This window comes from Eriocheir sinensis, chromosome 58 (assembly GCF_024679095.1).
Source record: "Eriocheir sinensis breed Jianghai 21 chromosome 58, ASM2467909v1, whole genome shotgun sequence".
Classification (NCBI taxonomy): domain Eukaryota; kingdom Metazoa; phylum Arthropoda; class Malacostraca; order Decapoda; family Varunidae; genus Eriocheir; species Eriocheir sinensis.
Window position 1 is genome coordinate 3,505,178 of NC_066566.1, and position 25,127 is coordinate 3,530,304.

A 25,127-nucleotide genomic window follows, 5' to 3' on the forward strand; every position below is an offset into this window, starting at 1 on the left:
AGCACCACTAACACCCCATTTTCTATCTAATTCGAGGGGTTCCTTTTGTAATTTTTCCTTTATTCCTTTTTTTCTTTGTTATTTCCATTTTTTTATTGTTCGTTATCAGCGTTTAACATTCTCTATCTTCCTTTCGCGTTTTCCTTCTTTTTCTCTCTTCCCATTTTCTTTTCCATTTCCCGTTTTTTATACTGTTCTAGATAGGACCTGACCCAAGAAATGATGTTTTGAGCGCCGTTGGGTACCACGTCCAATTACGATTCCATTTCCTATCTCCCATTTTCTATCTCATTGGGTTTTCATTCGTTTTCTCTTCCCATTTTCTGATATTTCCTGTTTTTTTAATTCTTCTAGGCTGGACGAGACTTTTACGATGCTGTTTTGGCCGATGTTTGGTGTCAACGTCAATAATTACACCATTTTCTGCCTTTTTATCGGGTTCTCCTTCGTTCTCTCTTCCCATTTTCTTTGCTATTTCCCGTTTTTTATTGTTCTAGGCTGGACGAGACTTTTACGATGCTGTTTTGGCCGATGTTTGGTGTCAACGTCAATTATTACACCATTTTCTGTCTTTTTATCGGGCTCTCCTTCGTTCTCTCTTCCCATTTTCTTTGCTATTTCCCGTTTTTTAATTCTTCTAGGCTGGACGAGACTTTTACGATGCTGTTTGGTGTCAACGTCAATAATTACACCATCTGTCTTTCTATCGGGCTCTCCTTCGTTCTCTCTTCCCATTTTCTTTGCTATTTCCCGTTTTTTATTGTTCTAGGCTGGACGTGACCTTTGCGACGCTCTTCTGGTCGCTGTTTGGTGTCAACGTCAATTATTACACCATTTTCTGTCTTTTTATCGGGCTCTCCTTCGTTCTCTCTTCCCATTTTCTTTGCTATTTCCCGTTTTTTATTGTTCTAGGCTGGACGTGACCTTTGCGACGCTCTTCTGGTCGCTGTTCGGTATCAGTTCCCCCAAGAGCACAGACCTAGAGGAAGAACACGTGTTTATAGAGACGGTGGGCCAGGGGCTCTTCATGGCCTACCACGTTATGTCCATCATTGTCCTTATAAACATGCTCATTGCTATGATGTCCAACAGTTTCCAGCAGATTGAGGTATTCATTATCTCAGCCAGTAGTCTTCTTAAATGATCTCCTTGTTTTCACTTTTCTCTCCACTGTTCACTTCTCTTCCTCGATACGCCTTCGCTTCCTCGCTGGTTTTCTTTTCTTCAGTCTTTCTCTCTCTCCTCATACACCGCCTTTCTTTCGCTCACTGTTTTTTTTATTTATTTCGACCTCGTAATTTGACTTCTATTTTCTGAAACTACACTTCTCTCCTTCCTTGTTCTCTGTCCGGTTCAAGCTTTTCATTATTTTTTTTCTGTCGCTTCTGCTTTCTTCGCTACATCGCGCACGCAAGAAGCTTTTATATATACACTCAAACTATTACATATAACATGATGTACACACACACACACACACACACACAGCTTGAGGCTCACGCGTTTTTCTTTCATTTTGCTTTCTTTCCTTTCTTTTTTTTCGTTCTCTTCCTCTACGTTTCAATGTGCCGTTGTTTCTACTGCTAACACTGCTGAGGTTGCCCTTGTTGTATAGAGGGAACGTTAGCCAATCCGTACGCACCACCACCATCCCAATTAGCACGCCTGTCAGAAATGAATTACCACGAAAATCTGACCCGAAACCCCCAAATTAAAGACGGAATTATTTATAGAGCAACTCCATTTTTTTTTCTCAGCTCGATTATATAAAGTCGGTGTGATATTATTCCCTGGTATGCGTACTAATTGGACAATCGAGGTGCGTACGAATTGGCATGCATACCGTATGTGCGTCGGCTTAGAGTCAGAGAGAGATCAGCATCACCCTATAGAGCTGAAAACAGTCCCTAAACAAACAGCTGCTGATGGTAGAGTCACTGGTAGAGTCACGCCTGGTAGAGTCGACCACGTTAAAGCATAGCGAGAATGAACGTAGATAAAACAGATGAATAAATAGATGAGTGAAGGAATGAATTAAAGACGAGAATATAAAAAATTAAAAAAATGTTTGTGGGTTTATACGGAACAGGAATCCACGTTGCTGTTGTTAATTTTTTGTGTTGTTATTGTTGTTGTTGTTGTTGTTGATTATAGTGGCTGTCATTATTAGATTATTATTATTATTATCATTATTATTATTATTGTCATTATTACTTTTGAAATCATAAACCTGAAGAAATAAAAGCCCTTAATGAACCAATAAATACTACTCTGGGTAAAGAAATAGAGTCTTTAGTGCTCTCTCTCTCTCTCTCTCTCTCTCTCTCTCTCTCTCTCTCTCTCTCTCTCTCTCTCTCTCTCTCTCTCTCTCTCTCTCTCTCTCTCTCTCTCTCTCTCTCTCTCTCTCTCTCTCTCTCTCTCTCTCAAGACAAGATAGAGCTTTTCTGTGTTCTAGATAAAATAAGATCGAAAGAGCTCTCTCTCTCTCTCTCTCTCTCTCTCTCTCTCTCTCTCTCTCTCTCTCTCTCTCTCTCTCTCTCTCTCTCTCTCTCTCTCTCTCTCTCTCTCTCTCTCTCTCTCTCTCTCAAGACTAAATAGAGCTTTTCTGTGTTCTAGAGCAAGTAAGATCGAAAGAGCTTTATTAACTTAGACACGCGTATGGCCACACCCTTGCCTCTCTATCCTCCTCCCTGCATGCCTCTACCTCCATCTCTCTCCCTCTGTCTCTCCCTCTCTTTCTCCCTCTCTTCTCGACTCGTCCACACAATGCATATACGAGTGAGTTGTCTTCTCTTTTTACATATTTTCTCCGTAGTATTTTGAGCTTTGATATATGTGGTTAAGGTGTTAAAAGTAGAAGTAATGGTAGTAATAGTAGTGATGGTGGTGATATATAGTAACAGTTGTAGTGATTGTAGTATAAGTAATAGTAGGAATGGTAGTAATGGTAGCCTGTATTAATTAGTTGTTGTATTGTTGTTGTATGGAATGTTTTGGTGTCATTGATAATATCGTTGTTCCTATAGTTCTTGTTCTTGTTCTTGTTGTTGTAGCTGTAGTTGTTGTATTAATTAATGGCACTTGTGGCCACTAAACTAACAATATAGTGGAGTTATTGTTGACGTAAAATAGTTCATAACTCCTATTAACATTACAATCATTATCATCATTACTATTATTATTATTATTATTATTATTATTATGAACATTTAAGTCCTCCCTCCGAGTGTCCAACCTTCTATACACACATCATCGTCATCTTCATCACGGCTAAGAGGTTTTCATCACTCCTTTTATGCTCCTCGTCCCTCCCCTAATCATCATCCTCCTCCTCCTTCCCTTTCATCACATTTTCTTCCTCCCACAGTGTTGATGGTGATGATGGTGGTGGTGGAAGTAGTGAATATAAAGGAGTATTGAGTGTGTTTGTGTGTGTGTGTGAGTGTGTGTGTGTGTGAGTGTGTGTGTGTTGTTCATTGCTATGGATTCTAGTTTTCAGAAATGCTTAAGGTAAGTGAGTGAGTGAGAGTGTGGGTCAGTTAGTCAGTTAGTCAGTAATTCAGTAAGTCAATATTTTTCTCAGTCAGCCAGTCGGCCAATCAATCATGAGTAAGTGTAATTGGGCTGCAAAAAACCGTAGACTTTCTCACAACTAAACTCCACCACTTCCACCGTCACTCCATCAACATCACCTGTCACCACCACAACCACTATCAACCCCACCACAATTATCCCCACCCCAACCACCATCAACCACCACAACGACCAACGACACCATCAACCATCCCTTCAACTGCAATCACCATCCACCACCTTATTCAACTATCACCATCAACGCCATCTACTACCACAGTCACCACACCGACGCTAACACTCAACCACCCTTGCCACACACACACACACACACAGCAACCCTCCCAATACCCAACCCTTATAACAACCACAAAAAATACACAACCAGTACTTAGTTTTCTTTTTATATGGATTTTTTTTACCGGACTTTTTTGTTTCTTCTTTTTTTAGTCCTTCATTTGTCTCCTTCACTGCAAAACACTAGCCTTCCCTTCACTTCGCAGGACCACGCCGACCAGGAATGGAAGTTCGCTCGCTCCAAACTCTGGATGAGCTACTTCGACCCCGGCTCCACCCTGCCCGCGCCCTTCAACCTCATCATCAGCCCCAAGGCAGTTTTCTATCTCATGCGGAACGTCAAGAACTGCATGCAATTCATCTGCTTCCGGCGGGGTAGGACGCGGCGTGACAAGCGGAACTTCAGCATGGAGAAAGGTGCCTTGCAGGTCAGCCCAAGTACCTGCCGAAGCTATCTGCACTTTTTCTTCACGGTAACATCAACCACTATTAGACTCAATCTCTCTCTTGATTCTCTTCTCTTTAGCCTTCTCTTCCAACTCCGCTTTCCTTAGGCCTGCATGGTGCTTTTTATCTTCTCTTCTTTTATCTTCTTCTACTTTCACTTGCTTGTTTTCCTTTTCTTCATGGTAATATCAACCACTATTAGACTCAATCTCTTTCTTGATTATCTTCTCTTTAGCCTTCTCTTCTAACTCCGCTTTCCTTAGGCCTGCATGGTGCTTTTTATCTTCTCTTCTTTTATCTTCTACTTTCACTCGCTTGTTTTCCTTCTCTTCACGGTAACATCAATCAGACTCAACTCTCTTCCTCCTTTACTGTAGCCTTCCTTCCCTTAACTTTCAACTTAATTTTCTTTGCGATAGAATAACTCTGCTCTTTTCTTCGCTTTTTTTTTCTTTTTCTCTTGCTCCAGTTTGTTTTCTTTTGCTTTGTTTTGTTCTCTAACTTCGTAGCGATGAATGCAAGAGGTTCTTATTCTCCTGCGCCTGTTTTTTTTTCTTCTTTTCTTTCTCCATATTGTTTTTTCTTTCTTTTTCTTCGTTGTGATAAATACGAGATGAATACAAAGGGTTCTCATGCTCCTTCTCCTCCTCCTCCTCCTCCTCTTCTTCTTCTTTCATATTCTTTCTTCTTATTCTTCCTCATGAAAGACTTTTAATAAGACCTCATTTTCCTTTTCCTTGTCTTCTTTTCCTTCTCTTCTTTATTTTCTTCTCCGTCTTGCTTTTTTTCCTCCACTAAAGGACTCAACCTTTTTCCTCCTCCTCCTTTTTCCTTCCTCCTTCCACTTTCCTCTTCTACTTCTCCCTCCTGTAATTTTTCTATACAACAAAATCAACCCATAATAGATTCTCAACTCTCCTTCTTCACATCCTCTATTTCTTACTCGTCTTCCTCCTTCTCCTCTTTCATCAACCCCTTGCTTCCTCTTCATCCTCATCCTCTTCCTCTTAATTAAAAGACAATTAACTTTCATCCTCGTCCTTCCTCGACTTATCTTCCTCCTCTTCTTCCTCGTGCATAATTTTTTTTTATTATATTCACAGTAACTTTTAAACCTCATTTTTTTTTCGTCTCCTCCTCCTCCTCTTCCTCTTCCTCCTCTTTTTTTTTTCCTCCACGATTACATTATCCGATTTTTATCCCTCCTCCTCTTCCTCCTCTTTTTCTTTCTCTTTTTCATTTTCCTTCACTTGCTCTATTTTTGTCTTTTTGCGGTTATAGCAAACTCAAAATCTTCCTTCTCTTCTCTGTCGTTCCCTCACTCCTTCTTCTCCTCCTCTTCCTCCTCATCTTCGTCATCACCCTCCTCCTCCACCTCCTTCTCCTCCTCTTCTTTAATCAACTTCCTTCCCTGTTTGAAACTCGTCTGTCTGTCTGTCTGTCTTTGAATCCATTTGTATATCAATTAACTCTTTTTCTGTTATTTTCTTATCAAATCTTTCACTCTCTTTGCATTTCTCAGTCTCTTTGTCTTCCAGCACTGTTAATGACTAAGTTTTCGTTACACTGAACATTAGAGCAAAAAATGACAGCACGGTTTAATTAATCTTATTTTTTACTCACTTCTGTCGCCAGGTCGAAAAATTTACCTCTTTCTAAAAAAAAAACGAATAATCCCTTTTTTTCATTTATTACCTTCCTTTTTCTTTCTTTTCTTTCTTTCGTTCGTTGTTTATTTATTTATTTATTTACTTATCTATTTATTCATTTATTTATTTATCTATTTTTTTTCCTTTGAGATAATTAACATGTCAAATAATATGAGTAATTTATTTTTTGACACTGTTCTTTTTTTCACATTTAAGTTAAACGCTAAACAACTTATGGAAAAATATTGAATAATCACTTCACAAAAAAATATTTACCTCTGTAATAATAAACGTCCAATGTGGTATTTTATTCATGACTCACGATCTTTGTCCCACATTATGACGCGGCTTTGTTCCCAGAAATATTCAGTATCATGCTTTTTATATTTAGCTTTCATCAGATAACAAACCTCTCGCAGAAAAACATGAATAGAGAGTCAATCATTTCCTCTACTTGTGTGCGTTACAGATTCAGACGGTGACCTGATCCTAAATATATTAAAAGGCCCCTATATTTAACCCTCAAGTGACTATTGTCTTGTACATTAAAAAGGAAGATCATTTACGCAACACACAAAAACGTAACAACAATAATAAAACATAAATACAGAGTCAGTCATTTCCTCTGAGACTTGTGAGTGTTACAGATTCAGACGGTGACCTGTTCTTAAATATATCAAATGGTCCCTATATTTAACCCTCAAGTGACTATTGTCTTGTTCATTAAAAAGGAAGATCATTTACGCAACACACAAAAACGTAACAACAATAATAAAACATAAATACAGTCAGTCATTTCCTCTGAGACTTGTGAGTGTTACAGATTCAGACGATGACCTGATCCTAAATATATTAAAAGGCCCCTATATTTAACCCTCAAGTTGTACATTAAAAAGGAAGATCATTTACGCCACACATAAAAAACTTACAACAATAATAAATGACCACCAAAGTCTTGTCATGCGCTTACTATTTTTATTCTGTGTATATTGTTAATCGGTTTTCGTGCTCCTCAATCGGCAATGTCTCCTGCAGAAGTCAATCATTCGCTCCACACTCACGCCGCCCCACAGACCAGACTCCCTGATTACACATTTGTCCGCCTAATGACGCCAATAATGATGCGTACTGATTGTGTTGCAGAATCACCATATTAATGAGAAAAAACGGAAATTGGTGCTATTGATAATTAAAGCGTATTATTACCCATGCACACGGCTGACTCCCAACGCACCACCGCCATTGAATAAAGTATTCCCAATAATGTGACTTACCTGAGTGTGCATGAAGGCCGGCCGGGGAGGCGGGCGGGGCTGGGAGGGTGAGGCGGGCAGGGCGGGGTGGGTGAGGTGGGCAGGGCGGGGCGGGGCGGGCCAGGGCAGGGCAGCGTGCACGGCCATCAATCACCATTTTCCGAGCCCGTGAATCACTCGCCGGACGTCGCCCCTCGGCCCTGAGCTGAGGTTACAACACGAGAAACGATATTGTGAAAAGAAAGAAAACTCGGTGTCAATGTTGTGCTTATTTGCATACAGTGATTATTTTCTTTCCCATAGAGTACATTTATATAAGTATCAAACCAATATGCTGCATATTACAAATTATTTTAAACTATATATATATATATATATATATATATATATATATATATATATATATATATATATATATATATATATATATATATATTACACACACACACACACACACACACACACACACACACACACACACACACATGTATACTAAAATTGTATGCAGTGACCGGATGTATATTTAATTGGAAATTTCACGCATGACCTACACTTTGGTGCGATGGTCCTCTGACACACACACACACACACACACACACACACACACACACACACACACACACACACACATCACTTAGGTTTAAGGACAGACCACCTAGTCTGGACCATGGGGTCTGTGTGGTATGATTTTCTATGTAAATCTATGTAAACATACGCACCTGTAGTAAGCGGCGGCGCCCGTCCCCCGGCAGGCCGGGCCGCTGCCGACCCGCCCCAGCAAGCACAGCCGGTACGCCGAGGTGATGCGTCGCCTGGTGTCGCGCTACATCCACCAGACCAAGAAGCAGCACCGCCAGGACGGGGTCAACGAGGACGACCTGCTGGAGATCAAGCAGGACATATCAAGCCTCAGGTATGGGCGCTAACCTCCCCTTTTCCCCTCCCCCCCACCACCACAACCACCACACACAGGTATGCCCTTTTAGTCCTTCTGCTTTTATCTCTGAAACTCTTTGAACACGAAGCTTCACAGGAATTTCAGTCATCTATATCGGTGTCTCTTTTTATGCCTTTTATCTCTATCTTTCTCTGTTTATCAATGTCCGTATGATCCTCGCCACCTTTCACATGATTTATCTCTTCCGTAGCTCTTGTGCAGATAGATTACATATGCATTCAATAGACCTTGCCGCATCATTCCTCCTGCACCAGTTCCGTCACACTTACAGGATATCACATAAAAACCACATCCTGCGTGATTTCTCTCGTTTCTGGTAACTTTGTGCAGTGCCGTGTTGACCTAGACTCACGTGTGTGGCGCCTTGTTTTAATGATGTTTTTATTATTATTAAAAACGGTGTGTCAATCAAGTCTGCCTTCCATTACTTTTTGTTCGGTAAGGAAAAATATCAAGGTCATAGATAAGAAATGTAAACGCGCATCATAATATACTGTCCCTGTGAATAAAATAGAAGTATGTACATCAGATATATATACAGGTTTAGCGCCACTGAGATCGTTTAAGTCGTAGGAAGGAGGAAAGGCAGCAAGGGTCGGCTGTTCCAGAGTTTACCGGTGAAAGGGTTAAAGAGCAAGTCGCAGGTAGGACGCATATAGAAATGAAAGGGATAAAAGAACAAGTCGTAGGCGAGACGAAATGTAGAAGTAAATAGGATAAAAGAGAAGTAAATGCAAAGTCCAGCTGCTCTAGAGTATACCAGGGCAAGGGGCGGATCAGTCTGGGAATCATATACTAATACTTTACTTTTCCGTCACTGGGAACAGATGACCACTAGGGACTTTGGGCCGTATTTTAAAACATTTCGTCGCCCAAGTTCACATATTTCACAAGGCTTTCGTATGAGTTAAGGGCATTTCCAGGAGTAGTTTTATGATCCAGGTAGTAGTTTGGCCCTTCACCAGCAGCATGAGCCTAAAGAAACACTCATTAGAACTCGACTGACACCTTCTTTGACCTTTAGAAAGAGTTGATGTGAGAAGCGGAAGTGTCTTAAAATACCGACCTTTATTTCTTACTGACTCCACGCTTCCAGGTACGAGCTGCGCGAGGATAGAAAACGGGAGACGGCGCGGGCGTACGGCCAAATGGACTCCATCAAGAAGGACATCCTGCGGCTCCTGAAGCAAAGCGGTAGGATGGGAGGGCGCGGCGGCGGCGGCGGCGGGCGGGAGGCAGAGTGCGGCGGGGCGGGGGGCGGTTCCTCAGGCAACCCCGTGGTAATGACGACCCCCGCCCCCTGCCCGGCCTGCTCCCAGACGCAAGGTATTGAAGGAGGACACAAGGGAGGAACATGTGCAACTATAAAAAGAAAACAAATAACAGTACTGACAATAATAACAACAATAATAATAATGATGATAGACATAACAAGGATAACGATAATAGTAACCACAAGGAAATAATAGCAAGGATGGTGATAAGAATAATGAGAAAAGCAAAAATAATAATGAGTAATAACAATAATAATAATAATAATAATAATAATAATAATAATAATAATAATAATAACAATATCAACACGACCAGGAATACCAACAACAACCACAATAACCACAAGTAAATCTGTATATCATGAAAACCTTCCTTGAGCCCGTACTCTTAAACGAATCGCCACCCCAGTTCGCCTGTTTTAAAAGCCTCTCGTAGAAGTTCCCGGGCTTTTCATGGAGTGTTTCGTGATCCTGGTGATGAGTTTTACAAGACCTCTGCACCACGACCTATAAAATCACCCATGAAAGCCCGGTTAGTTTATCTTCTCTGTGGCCTTGGGAAACAGTCTTAATGGGTGCCTGATATGATTAGGAATATGGACTCTGATTTCCTTGTGGTTCCAATGCATAAATAAAACAATAAAAACATAATAATAATAATAATAATAATAATAATAATAATAATAATAATAATAATAATAATAATAATAATAATAATGTAGTTTTAGTGGCATCAAGGGCATATTTCCAAAGCTTAATATTTACTAGTTTATGCTGCCCCCTGGCTTATTTTTTATTAGTAAGCTTTTTCCAGCAATGCATCACTCACTCTCTCTCTCTCTCTCTCTCTCTCTCTCTCTCTCTCTCTCTCTCTCTCTCTCTCTCTCTCTCTCTCTCTCTCTCTCTCTCTCTCTCTCTCTCTCTCTCTCTCTCTCTCTCTCTCTCTCTCTCTCTCTCTCTCTCTCTCTCTCTCTCTCTCTCTCTCAACCCTTCCCTCCCTTTCCTGGCTCTTTAATCATGTACCCTTTCCCCCCCTTTATAATTATACCCCTTTCTTCCCCAACTCTCTAATTATCCTCCTCTCTCATCTCCCCCCTCCTCCCCAACACAACCCCTACCCAATTTCCCAAACCACTTATTCCCCACTCCCTTCTCGTCTCCTTTTTCTCCCTCCATGCGCTCTTCCTTTATCTTCCCTTAAATCCATTTCTTCTTTTCACTTTCTTTTTCCCACTCTCTTTCTTACCTCGCCTTTTAAACCTCTCATTCTCACCCCGATCCCGTTTCTTCACCCCCATTCCTGTTCTTCCTCCTCCCATTCCTGTTTCTCCCATTTCCACCCCTCGCCCATTCCTTTCTACTTTCTCATCTCTTTCCTACGTCCTCCATCCCTTTTCCAATCTCTGGCCTACGCCTACCTCCTCTTCCTACCATTTTCCACTCCAACCATGTTCCTGGCCCCACCTTCCCTTTTACCTTCCCCCTCCCCCGCCGCCGCGCAGGAGTCGAGCCGGGGCTGAGCAGCGGGGCCAGCGGGTTGGGTATGCTTCAGCAACACTCAGTGGACCTGGGCATGCTGGGTCGCGACGCCTCAGCCTCTCTCGCCGCCGCCGTCGACATAACTGTCACGCCGGCCTCCTCCCTCCCCTGCAACCTCACCTACTCGCAAGGTGGGTCCACGGGAGGCGCGCGGCTGAAGGGGGCAAGGGGAGGGAGGCCGTGTGTGTGGTGGTGGTGGTGGTGGTGGTGGATCATTAAACGTGGTCATCCGAGCCTCTTGAACACGTAAAAAGGGAGATCAAAGGGAGCATTAAGGAGGGAGGACAACGCTCTGAGATGCTAAAGTAGTCGTGTATGGGCCGCCGCGTCGTCGCTGGTTTAGGCGTAAGAAGAAAGATGTTGACTCGCGTGGCGTCGGACGAGGCAATGACGCCGAGGAGCTCCGTCAGTCAGTCGTAGAAGAGAGTAAAAGAATGGAGCAAAGGTTGAAATTAGGAGTTATTGAGCAAGATGAAGTAGTTTTGCAGGATGATGATGAGGAGGAGGAGGAAGAGGAGGATAATGAGGATGAGAATTAGTATGAGGCTGATGATAGCGATGGTGATGATAAAAATGGTGTAAATGATAATAGATGAGGAAGATGAGAAGTAGAAAAAGGAGGAGGAGGACGAGGAGGATAATGAGGATGAGAATTAGTATGAGGCTGATGATAGCGACGGTGATGATAAAAATGGCGTAAATGATAATAGATGAGGAAGATGAGGAGGATGAGAAGTCGTAAAAGAAGGAGGAGGAGGAAGAGAAGGACGGTGACGCTGATAATAGTGATAAAAATAACGAAGACAATGACGTTGATGACGATAGCAATAATGATAACGACAACGAAGAAGAAGATAACGAAGATGACTACCCAGTGCCTTTTTTCCCTCTCCTCCACACCCCTTCTCTTCACCTTTCCTCCTCCTCCTCCTCCTCCTCCTCCTCCTTCAGTTCTTCATCCCATGCAAGTCACGTCAGATCAGTGTCCCCGTGCCTTCCCTGAGACCACCTCGACTCAGCACTCAGCGAACCCAAGTCTTCACCGCCAGTACCTCACATAAAGACTCTGAACCACCTTTGCAAGATTGTCGTACTCAGAGCCTCGTATTTACCGGTTTCTGAGCCATAACTATTGCCAAAACACGCACCAATAATTAACCATTTTAATGATAACTATACATGAAGGCAGTTATTAGGGTCGAGGAGGCAGGTTTTGGGTTGGAAATTGGCAAACATAGGAGGCTGAGTACGACAATCTGGCAACGTTGCACTGAACCGACGTTGCCAGATTGTCGTACTCAGCCGCTTATATTTCCCGACTTCCTACCCCAAAACTGTCTTCTGGGGTCCAATATCGAAACTTATTTATAGTTATCGTTAAAAGAGTTAGATCCTGATGTTTCTTGGCAATAGTTAGGCGTCAGAAACCAGTAAATACTATGCTCTGAGTACGTCAATCTGGCAACGTTGCTCTGAACCCAAGCCTATTATCGCACTTCTCCCCCGTCCTCCAAACACTCGCGCCGAACATGTGTAACCTTCGCCTGGACTTCAAAGAGATGGAAATTACGGTGAAGCACAATACGGATCGTTGTAATTCGCTTGGTCAGTGTACAGCAGAAAGAGTTTACAAGTGTGTGAGACCTTTTTGCTCTTGTTTTCTTGTTTTGTTTTCTGTTTTGCTCTTCCTAGGCGTTAAAACTAAAAAAATTAAGGAAGATGAAAAAAAGGGATCGTGCAATAATTCCGTGATGATAATAGCAATAATAATGATGATAGTAAAAGCAGGAATTAGAAAAAGAATATTAAGTGTATATATGGGAACTAAAAATGAAGGAAGGTGAAAAGGGGATCATACACTAATTCCGTGATGATAATAGTAATAATAATAATGTTAATAATAAAAGCAGGAATTAGAATAGGAATAACAAGTGTATATAGGAGAGCTTACATGTTGGTTAAGCTTTCTCTCGCTTGCCATACTCGACGTTAAAACTCAAAAAGGAAGAAAAGTGAAAAATGAACCATCCACGCATCCAATGATGATTAATAGTAATAATAATAATAGCAATAATAAGAATAAGATTAGGAATTTGGATAAGAATAATAAAGTACCATAATAACAATGATTTAACTATGCTTTCTGGAGGACTTAGAGGACGAGTGATCCATTTAACCCGGAAGCAGCGGGGATCATGTTTCTTAATGGTACCTCTAAGTAAGAAAAAGAAAAATGAGAAAAAAAATCATCAGTCACACAAACCATTTCATAATATATATCGAAGCATTTGTAATCAGTTAATGTATCATCTATTTTGGGGGGTTTAAATCATGTCACAAATTTGGCCCGTCGCTGCTACACGGTAAAGCCACAAATTTGGCCCGTCGCTACTACACGGTAAAGCCACAAATTCGGCCCGTCGCTGCTACCGGGTTAACTGTGATTGGTTATTATTATGGGGTCGGAGCGAGGCCAACGGAGCGTGCGCGGCCCTCAAGTTACCACTAAGGCCCTGGGACCGTGGGTGTGTGGTTAGACGCGCCGGCGGCCCTAACAACACGCGGGGAAGTGGAAGTGGTCGATCATAGCGCTGACTGAGCGTGACGAGCGGCCTTCGTCACGGCGCTGTGTTCCCCTACTGGTTAGCCTTAACTCTGACGTCTGACTTCTGTGTTTTCCACCAATCAGTTCCTTTCCCTCTGATATGTACTATGTTCGACTTACGTAAACACACATTCTCTGTATCTATCTATCTATGTATCTATCTGCGTCTCCATCTCCTAAACGGCTCCATAACCTAACCTCACTTCCATCTTCTTCATTTCTCAAGGCACGCAGCAAAAGAAAAGGCTTGACTTGAATATCCTCTGAACCTAAAACATCCTCCACGACGGCCGTGATATATATATGCGTCAACTTTCCTTGCCCCTTCTTCCTCTCTAGGACACGCGACCCGCAAGCCTCCTCCTTCTCCCTTCCTCCTCTGCCCCGCCCCAGCCACGCCACGCAGCGACTCCCCGCCACACTCTTTCCTTGCTGATGCTAAACGTGACATGATTTACCTTACTTACTTAACCGTGAATGCTGCCGCTTGTCTAGACTCAGGAAACCGCTGTAGCATATTATATTCTAGCTCTTTCTCCTCAAGTGCACAGTCTCTCCCTCAGGCTTGCGTTCACTCCTAGACAGACCACAAGCATTCTTTATATTCTTTCAGAGGGGTGTAGATGAGTGGTTAACCTGATATTCACATTCGATTAGCCCTCCCCTCCCCTCTTTCCTCCCTCTCCCTCTCTCTTTTCCCTCCATCTCTGTATACGTGGAGAACGGAATGAAGGGACCGTCCAAGGATGACACACGATATACAGAAATAACTGACGTAGTGATTTTATCTTTATTTCTTTTCCTGTGACATAAGTTTTGATCAGTGCAAGAACGGGCTGCTGCTACTGCTTACAAGACGCATGTTGTGTATACTAATGTGTTTTTACGATAACGAGGCCTTGGAATGAAGCCGCCATCACAGTAGAAGACAATACTATGCAAGAGTTAACGATGCTGTCATTAATTTCTCTTCTATTTATTCCACTTTTTTTTCTTTAGCGAAACTGCCCCTTTTTTAATGAATGCGTTTTTTTTTCTCTCCTAGTTTGCATTTAACACTAACTTGTTAATCACATCGCCTTAACTTCATAGAGATTATAAAAAGTGCAAGTCACGGCGTCCCACAAGGGCTGGTGAAGGTTTTTTTTATGTGTGTGTGTGTGTGTGTGTGTGTGTGTGTGTGTGTGTGTGTGTGTGTGTGTGTGTGTGTGTGTGTGTGTGTGTGTGTGTGTGTGTGTGTGTGTGTGTGTGTGTGTGTGTGTGTGTGTGCAATATGCCATAAATTCTTGACACAATCACACTCATTCATTAATAGGACAGGCGGAGAGATGAGCAGATAGAAACATAAGCACATCAACACACAGACAAAAGACCAGTGTGTTAATTTTGCCCCAAATGTTGTATGATAGAGGGGCGTATTAGAAGTCAAGTCCCAGAAGTTTCAGGTCCCTACAAAGGCCGGTTTAGGGGGAGTATTACAAGTTCAATAAGGGAAATTTCGGGTCCCTATAGAGCTCGGGATGAATAACTCTGTATGGACCTGAGACTTCTAGGACTGGACTGGTAATACGGCCCAGAGTGACAGACAGAAAAGTAGGTACATAAGAAAATAGATAAACAATTAAAAGGGTAGATAAATAGATAGATAGATAGATAGATATAGATATACACACAGATGACTAATATTGGTAGACAAACAGACAAAGATAGATAGATAGATAGATAGAGATAGACAGATAGATAGTTAGGTAGATATAGATATACACACAGGTGACTAATATTGGTAGATAGACAAACAGACAAAGATAGATATAGATAGATAGATAGAAATAAGCCGTTATATAGAAACATACCACAGATACATTCATGAATAATACACACACACACACACACACACACACAATGAGCAAGCGACATATAGACAGAAAGATTGGCAGAGCAGATATGCACAGCAAAAAACACAAACAATCACGAACAAAAACAGCACTCCACCCACCCGCCCATCCGTCACGTGGCTATTCACACCTGTCCCCCCCCACCAGGTAACTTGACGGGCTGTTTGCTGGCGCCGCAGGAAATGGATTACCTGCGCAAGGAAATCGTCAGCAGCCTGCGCAATGAGCTGAGGGAGATGCTGCGCGATGCCCTCACGCGCGCCTTGACCCCAACCACCACCATGACCTCCCACACCTACTACTCACCCACCTCCACCCCGACCCCCACCCCGCAGTTCGTCACCACCCCCACAGCTCTCGCCCCACACATGACCTCCTCACAGTTCTCCCTCCCAGCGCCGCCGTGTCAGACCAGCACCTCCTGCGGCCTTTCCTCCCCCACCACCGCCGCCGCGCCTCAACTCCTAGTGGCGGATTCGGGCCCTAGTGGTGACTCCTGTGGTGCTCAGAGGCTCAATCCAGGTGCTCAGTCTATCGCAAGGTCCCCCAGCCCAGTCCAACAGGTGCAGTCGTCCCACAACTCCCAGTCGCAGCCCTGCACGTCGCCTACCCCAGGAGCCAGCGGAGGGGTCGTCTATAGGATCCCGCAGGAGTCCCCCGCCCCGTCGAAGGCCTCCACCGTTCAGGACATCCTTCTTCGCCCGCCGAATGAGTCTGACCGCATCCACACGCACATGTACACGCAGCTCTAAGGTTACGTAACGAGGCAGCGGAGAGTAAACGGCCGGAAGCCATTTCTGGATGATGGCGCCGATGTCCCCACGCCCCATCCGGTGAGCGACGAGGGCCGGACGGAAACACCACGCACATACAGTACGCACAGTCACGCCAACACACACACACACACACACACACACACACACACACACACACTCGGTTTCTGGATGATGGTGTCGTCGGGGCGTGTACCGAGCGTGGAACAAAACTATCGAGCAAGTTGCCTACACACCTGAAAATCACACCTGTAACTATATTGTCATTTCATTGCTTGGCGAGGTGCCTTGTTCATCAAGTAAAAGGAGGAGGAGAAGGAGAAGGAGGAGGGACAGGAGGAGAAGGAGAAGGCGAGATGGAGGAGTAGAAGGAGGTGAAGGAGGAGAAGGAGCAGGAGGAAAAAAGAGGAGGAGGAGGAGAAAGCAAAGAAACTTTTAGACGAGAAAACATTTGAAAAAAAAACATTGTCGATACATTTTTTTCACCTTTCCCTTTTGTAGTTGTTTACGAGTGTGTCTTCGTGAGTACCCTTCGGCAGGTGGTCTCTGTTAGGATCAAGTCCACAGCTGTGGCGATGTTTGGGGACAACGTTGAGAACCTTCGCTGGCGGACGGACGAAGCAGCTCTGACGGGGGTTCACGGGTCCCCGGAAAGACGAGCGACGGTCATGACAGAAGTGAACAGAACGGGAAGTGGACGGTAAATACGGAGCCCAGCGAGTGTGACGTGTACAGTGATTTGTGATTTGATTGTGGTGAGTGCAGTGATGAGAGGACGTTGATTAATGTTAGGGACTCTACTAGGTTCCATGCGCCGGCTGGTCGTGATGGCATGCGGACGTAGGATGAGGAAGAATGAATAAACCAAGTGATTTGTGACGAGTGCAGTGATGGGAGGACGCTGACTAATGTTAGGGTCACTACAAGGTTCAATGCCCCGGCCTATCGTGATGATATGCTGATAGGATGAGGAAGTAAAGACCAAGGCAATCCAGACAAAGTGTTGATGTAAGTACAGTGAACCGGAAAGGTGGATGGCCGAGGTTTAAGTCCCTGTGTTTGTCGGTATTCACTTCTATCGCTACGTGAGCCAGTAAGGTTGACATACGGAATATATTAGGAGTCAGCGCTGTAAGCAGAGTTCGTGTGGCCGTGTACGAATAGCAGGAGGCAGCGTAGAGTGAGTTCAGAGCGTAGCTGAAGCTGAGTAAGAGTGAGTCATTGCAAGTCGCGTTGGGTGAGCGACACGTATTAGGGAAACGACAACGCTATTTTTTCTCTATCTGCAGTTTAGTAGACATTTTGTAGTATTATGACGCAAAGGTGACGGTGCGTGTGTGTGTGTGTGTGTGGTGTGTGTGTGTGTGTGTGTGACAGACATAAGAACGCAGTGATCTAGCTTCTGACGACTACTCCACCGCAGAGCCTAGACTGAAGAGACGTTATGACTTAGCTTTCATCCCTGGAGCAGCAGCGAGCACTGAGCATTAGTTGAAGACCGGTTGGCAGAGAACTGAACGGTGTTTGGGTCAACTTGGCGAGTAAGCTCCTCCCACCCCACCCCGGCGGCGCATGGAACTGGCTGGTTGTTGTTTGTGCGAGTATTTGTTAGGCTGTTGGGTGCGTTGGGCTGAGTCTGGGCTTTTGTTATTAATCTGTCTAATGTAATCAAATTAACAAGGTCTGGAAGTTACGAATCTGTATAGAGGTATTAGGCAATGCTTCTCTACCGCCTCTTCGAGTAGAAGCAAAGAAATGGAGCTGACACAAAAAGAAATAATTATAAAACCTTGTATCGAACATAATTAAGTGATGGAGGTTTGAAGGCTCAGAGCAGTGGCTCAAACTTTTGACGACCACGCCCCCCTAGGAATGGGTCTTTCCCTTCACGGCCCCTTGCATAATAGCCCACGCTCTTAAGATATTAAATATTCCAAGAGCAGAAATTCCACCTTTTCCCCCCAAGGCTCGGGCACCCCCCAGTTTCAGAACCACTGGTTTAGAGGATATTCTGTGGAAACATTTCGGATAACTCTGTACTGGTACGTTGTTTAGAAGCATAGGAACAGAAGACGCTTGAAGACCCACAAGTCATACTAGCATGAGAGTGTTTGTGGCAGAACTGAATGGAATGGAATCAAGTGGAAGAGTCTTAAAGGATTCTATTCTGTGCGGGACACTTTAGACAACGCCTCTCTGACACGCTTCTATGAGGCGGCAGAAACACTGCAGCAGAAGGAATTAAAAACAAACAGGCAGTCTTAGCTGCGAGTGTAAATAAGGTTGAATCGAATGTAATCTAAGTGAACGAGGTTTGGATGGTATTGTTCAATGGGAGGGGAAACATTTCTTATAAGTTGGTAGACACTTAGAATTAGACCTGATCAAAGAGCATCACAATTCATTATAGCTACAAGTATAGGTACGACTGACTGCATGGTGTGGAGGTGAAGGCGGTTTGAGGAGGTTTGTTTTGAGGGAGTATTTTGGTCAAGGCTTCTCTGTCACACATTTTTATAAACCAATATATAGAAACTTAGAAATAGAACAGACAAAATAGTATCACCGACCATGAAGCCTGAATCGAGGGTAAGAAAGTGAAGGAGGTTTGAGTACTGTTTTGTGAGGGTATTTTGATCAAAGCTTCTCTGTCACACACTTTTATAAGCCAATATATAGAAACTTAGAGCTAGAACTGACAAAGGAGTACCACAAACCATTCTGGCTTCGAGTAGAGGGGAGGCTGCTTGCAAAAAGGTGAGGAAGGAAGAGGTTTGAGGAAGATTGTTTCGAGGGGACATTTGCTTCTCAATAACACATTTTTATAACCCGGTAGAAACTTAGACTTAGAACTGACAAAAGAGTACCACAAACCATTCTGGCTTCGAGTAGAGGGAAGGCTGCTTGCAAAAAGGTGAGGAAGGAAGAGGTTTGAGGAAGATTGTTTCGAGGGGACATTTGCTTCTCAATTACACATTTTTATAAGCCGGTAGAAAAGTAGACTTAGAACAAAAGAGTACCACAAACCATTCTGGCTGCGAGTGTAGGCAAGCCTGAATCGAAGGTGAGGAAGGGAAGGAGGTTTAAGAAGACTAGATATGCGCGGGCACTTTGGTCAACGCTTCTATCACGTTCTGTAGAAGCATATAGACATAGACGAAAGTTAAGACCCACAAGCCATTCTAGATGCGAGTGTAGGCCAGGCGTTATGATCCTTAGTAGCCACACGATTCTTTCTGTATCGACACCAACAACTTGAGGCTTAGACGGGAGAGGAGTATATCGAAAGGAAAAAAAATTATACCAATATTGGAGAATTTAATCCTGTACGTCATTGTTATAAAAAGGTTACTGATTATATGACTTGAGGCCCTTCTGTTATGATTATCCTTAAGAGATGAGAGACAACACTGAGACGAGCGTTTGGTTATTAGCTAAAAGGTGATAAAAGATGTGTAAAAAGTATGGGGTTGAAAAGTGACTATCCGAAGCTTGTCTCAGTGTTGCCAGGTGTTGTTTTAAAGGCTTACTTACTGAAGCCTGAAGGAAGGAAAATATCGGGCATATGTTTCCATGCTGTTGTACGTTAACGAAGAAGTGGATGGGGATAGTAAATAATAAGTTACGTTTAATAAAATATATACTTGATTTTTTTTAGATTTATGTATGAATTATAGATTATTGTTTTATGTTTTTTTTTATTTTTTTTTTTTTGTCGCTTTCATTATCCGTTATTGTTGTTGTTATTATTATTATTATTATTATTATTATTATTATTATTATTATTATTATTATTATTATTATTATTATTGCTTCATGGTAATTTGCTCAAAACATCTCACGAAAAAAAATACAAAAAAAAAAAGAGAAAGCGAAGAATCAATCCAATATATTATGTAGTACAGTTTAGAAATACACTGTAGAAATCTCTCTCTCTCTCTCTCTCTCTCTCTCTCTCTCTCTCTCTCTCTCTACATCGACCTATCTATCTATCAATCTCTAGAAATCTATCCAACTATGTATCTGTCCATCTCCTTCAATTAATCTATCTATCTCTATTTTACCTATCTATCTGCAACTGGCAACTGTTAGTCCTCTCCACCTTTACCATAGCGGACAGGCCCTCATCCACCCACCCCCATCCACCGCCCATCACCCACCTCTTCCACCTCATCCACCTCAGCTCTCACGCTACCCCTCCCCTCTGTAAACCCCTCCAACAGACGGTTCCAATTCCCTTTGTCATCAATCTCAACCCTAATGACGGACAAAACCTCATCCACATACCGACCCAGTCCCTTCACTCCCTCCCAAGTCAACCACCACCATCACCACCACCACCACCACCGTTATCTAACCCATCAACCTTACCCCATCAAGTGAAGGCACCCTTATCCCAACTTCACCCCTTCCCTTCCCCTTCCTTTACTTTCCTATCTTTCTTTGACCATTCCTTTCCTTCCCATCCCATACCTATTCTTTCTTTCCTTTTCGTTTCCTTTACTTCCCTTAACTTCACTTTCCCCTCCTATCTTTCTTTAACTAGTCCTCAGCCTTCCCTTTAGTTTCATTCCTATTCCTTCCCTTTGTTCCCTGCCCCTCCCCTAATCTTACTAAACCATCCCAATCCCTTCCCTGCCTCTTCCTAATCTGTCTCTCTCATTTGTTTCTTCTGTTTCTTTTCTTTCCCGTCCCTTCCATCCCATTCTAACATTCTCCTCCAGTCCCAAATCTTCCCTTCCCTTCCCCAAACTATCCCTTTCCTTGCCTTCAAACTGACCATCCCTTCCTTCTCTACCCTTCATTTCTCAAAAGTGTTATCATACCCCACCACTCACTCTTCCCCTAATAAAACTTTCTATAACCTTTCCCACCCTCTCTTCCCTTCCCTCTACTGCCTTTCCTGCCCTCTCCCTCCCTCCTTCCCTCCCTCTCCCTCCCTTCGCCGCCCAGGAAACACCTCTCCCAGCGCACCCCATTGTTACGACCACGACAGAAGAGTTCTATAAATTAAGTGTTGTTCGCTGGACAGGAACTATTTTTTTGTATAGCGTTTTTGTAAAGTGCCGGAGAGATGCCCAATCGTTATTCTTGCAAAGTTATACTAAGCCCGCATGTTCATTGTTTCTGATACAGTTTATTGAATAGGGATAACACGACAAAAATAAAAACTAGTTGGTACGTACAATCGTGGGACACAAGTGATGACACACTGTCCGCTGAGTTTCGTTCACCGGCCTCGACTTTAAAATATATACACCGCATGGAAGGAGGCTAATGTTCAGGTATGACACTACATATACACTCTCCATAATTTATTAGATATGAATTTGTCAGCTGTGCACACTGATAACAACTTTTAAATTCGCGGACGAAAATGTCTCTTTACATTTCGTTCAAATTTAGTCAGTGACAGCTAAAGTTGTTTACAACGCTATTATGCATTTGAATAAATGTTGTATTCATTCCTGCAACGTCCTCACTAAGAAAATACTAAGAAAACATTGATAACGTGCACAAATATTCTGATATGGTCTAAAATATATAATGATACCACCATTAAACTCTCGCTCGACGATGTTACGCAATGACGTCATCGACTATGCCAGCCGGCGGATTTAAGAAGCTAGTAGGCTATTATGAATTGAATGGAATTACAAAGCTATTATTTTACATTTAATAATACTAAACGATTCATTTGCATTTATGAAACTAGGCTATTACTTTGCATTTACGAATACTAAGCTATTACTATGCATTTAAGAAAAGTAGGCTATTATTTTGCAGATTTTTTTAAGAGAAATTAATCTCTCTCTCTCTCTCTCTTCAGAATGCACACTGGCGACCAAAGCCAAGCAAGTATTTAGCTTATGGAATGAAAAAAATCTCATTACAGAGCGTGCACTCGTGGAAACAAGAGCATTCATAACAGATTTTTTTAAAGAAACATAATCGTAGTGCAGTTGATGCTCTCAGTTTCGTAAAAAAAATCCTTAAATAATATCTCTCTCACACCCACACACACTCTTTCGTCCTTGCACACACCCACACATCCACACACAAACGTTACTTATAACTCGAATGTAGCAGTGCTGGATAGTTGCCGTCTTTCGCTAACGGCGTCCGAAACATTTTGGAAACTGTGTCATCACTTGTCCCCCACGACTGTACATATTATATTATATCTTGTAAAATAAAAAAAGAACACACTATTTGTAAAGCATAATACTACTACATACATATTATATAAGCTGCGTATGGAAGAGTGTAGTTATATCATCCCTATATAATATGTATTGGTATGTATGGTATTGGATAAGGCTGAATATATTACTACTACTACTACTACTACTACTACTACTGCTACACCGTTTTGTGATGTGAATTATATATATCTACAACGCTGTTTTTGGCCTCCTTTGTTATGGACTACTGGAGTGGGTGGTCTTGTACTGGCCGTGAACACACACACACACACACACACACACATATATACAAACACACACACACACACACATCATGAATTACTGAGTGTGTGTGTGTGTGTGTGTGTGTGTGTGTGTGTTACTGATGATACTATGTTTATCCTTTATTCTTTGCGTGTTTCGTCTTTCTCTCGTTACTCCCTCCCTCCCTTTCTTCCTTCCTTCCTTCCTTTCTTTTTTCCTTCCTTCCTTCCTTCTAATCTTCCTCCTCTCTCTCCTTACTTCACTGTTTTTTTTTCTTTCTTCTTCCCTCTTTTCTCCTTCTCCTTCATTATTTCCTTCCACTCCTTACCTTCTTTTCTCCTTCTTTCCTTCCTTGCCCTTTTCCCCCTCTGATTTCCCTCTTTTTCCTTCATATATCCTTTCCTTTCTTCTTCTCTCCTCTCCTCCGTAACTTCCTTCCTTCCCCTTACTCTCCCCCTTCCTCTTCCATCCTTCCCTCCCTTCACTTTCCTTCAACACATTTCATTATCTTAAAAAAAAACACGAAATTAAGAGAAACTGAGTGAACAAATTAATTTTCTCCTTTCTTCCTTTCTTGTAAAATTTCTACCCCTTCTGTAACCTTCCCTTCTGTCTTTCCCTTCCCTTCCCTTTCCCTTCCCTTCTCCATTCCCCTCACTCCCCCTCTCCCCTAGAAATCTGCCTCCCCTTTCATTACCCATCCTCCCTCCCCTTCCCTTCTTCTCACCCCCCTTTCCTCCCTTTCATAACACTCCCCCCCTCCCTTTACAGCCCATCCTCCCTCCCCTTCCTTTCCCTTCCCTTTACCTCCTTTTGACAACTCTTCTTCCCTCCCCTACCCTTCCCTTCCCCTCATCTTCTCCCTTCCCTTAGACACTTTCTCCCCGCCTCTATAACCCGCTCACCCTCCCTGTCCCTGTCCCTCTCCCCCTTCCCTCCTCTTCATAACCTTTCCTCCCTTTCTCCCCATCCCTCCCCCTCCCTCCCCTCCCCCCTAGGCCCTTTCTTCATGGGTAGCTAAGAACACACTCACTAGGTGCAACACATCCCATAAAGGTGAAACACAAATGTGATGGTAGAATCTATATCGAACACACACACACACACACACACACACACACACACACACACACACACAGCATATAGTCGCCTTAAGTATAATAATACACACACACATACACACACACACACATAATAATAATAATACCTGATGAATGAACCTGCATTTTTTCTCTTCGTAAGAACACACACACACACACACACACACACACACACACACACACACACACACACACACACACACACATGTACAACGTCTTACATTTCATTATAATTCTGGTGGCATAAAAAAAAAAGTAAGCAAACAATAACAATGACAACAATAATGAAAAAATATATAAAATAACAACAATAATAACATAATAAAATAGAAGAAAAAAAAAACTACTGTCATCTCTTAACTTTTTGATGACTTAGGAATGTATACTTATAATATCGTTGACTTGTGTTTCTTTAGCTCTGTGTGATACCTTCCTTCCTATACCTTTAACTTTCGCCCGCTCGCTCACCTGCCCACGCAAATTAATTAAAAGTGGGAAGCCGTGGACAGGTGCGCGCGCAGACACACCTATTGATAAACTTTCTCTCTCTCTCTTTTCCGTAATAGGACACACAGTTTTTTTTTTATTAGATACGTATGGAAGAAAAAACGAAAAAAAAAAATGATAACTACTTCAATAAAAAATAAAATAAAAACTCGTTCGCCTCTCGTAGTGTGATGAAGGTCGTAGGGCATATTTATACCTCTAACACAACAGCATAAGGTTGAAGTTTGCATGTCCATAGATGCGGGTCAATCTTGAGAAATATAAAGCTTTTTGCAAATAAATCTTAAAGAACATAACTGTCTCACTTAATTACTAACATTCCCTAACTCATTTTTTTTATCACCCCCATTATCATTATTACTATCATTGTTATTATTAGGGTGAACGCAGCAGCAGGTGAAGCAGGAAAAGGTAGGCAAAACGCTCTTACATTTGCTATATTGTTTTTACAGTGAAGGAAGCAGTTCAAGGGCAAACAAAAATGAGGGAAAAAAATGCCAATCAGTCACTGCTCCTATATATAAAAAAAAGTATGGATGAGCGGATAAAAGAGAGATCAATTTCGGGTGGAGAGGTGTCTTGATGCTCTCTCCTCTCTCCTCTCTTTCTACCCGACTAATCGCCTCTGAGGGCTTTGGTAATATCTGTTATGAGAGCCGAAAGCGTTTGAGAATACGGTCTTCAGACTCTTGCAGGAGGAGAGTGTCACACCCGAATAGGTTATGTACAAGGACACACAACCATGCAAGAATACACAACGATAGGAGACTGCGAGAGGCAAGGCGGTCTACCGGGATGTTGTGCTGGCCCT

At 42.7% G+C, this 25,127-nt stretch overlaps 1 protein-coding gene across 6 annotated transcripts in view; it reads left to right on the forward strand.

Annotated features, from left to right (window-relative positions):
• LOC126985045 (transient-receptor-potential-like protein) overlaps positions 1-23,855 on the forward strand; it is a 104,909-nt gene extending 81,054 nt beyond the window's left edge. For 2 of the 6 annotated variants that reach the window (XM_050839315.1, XM_050839316.1), the window contains 6 exons: positions 913-1,108; positions 4,074-4,340; positions 7,969-8,129; positions 9,271-9,500; positions 10,951-11,118; positions 15,635-23,855. In XM_050839315.1, the coding sequence (XP_050695272.1) occupies positions 913-1,108; positions 4,074-4,340; positions 7,969-8,129; positions 9,271-9,500; positions 10,951-11,118; positions 15,635-16,239 (1,627 nt within the window). In that variant the 3' untranslated portion in view covers positions 16,240-23,855. The remainder of the gene's footprint in view (positions 1-912; positions 1,109-4,073; positions 4,341-7,968; positions 8,130-9,270; positions 9,501-10,950; positions 11,119-15,634) is intronic. The other 4 variants (XR_007738284.1, XM_050839319.1, XM_050839320.1 and 1 more) reach the window with 4 other exon arrangements.
• The last annotated feature ends 1,272 nt before the right edge of the window (positions 23,856-25,127 follow it).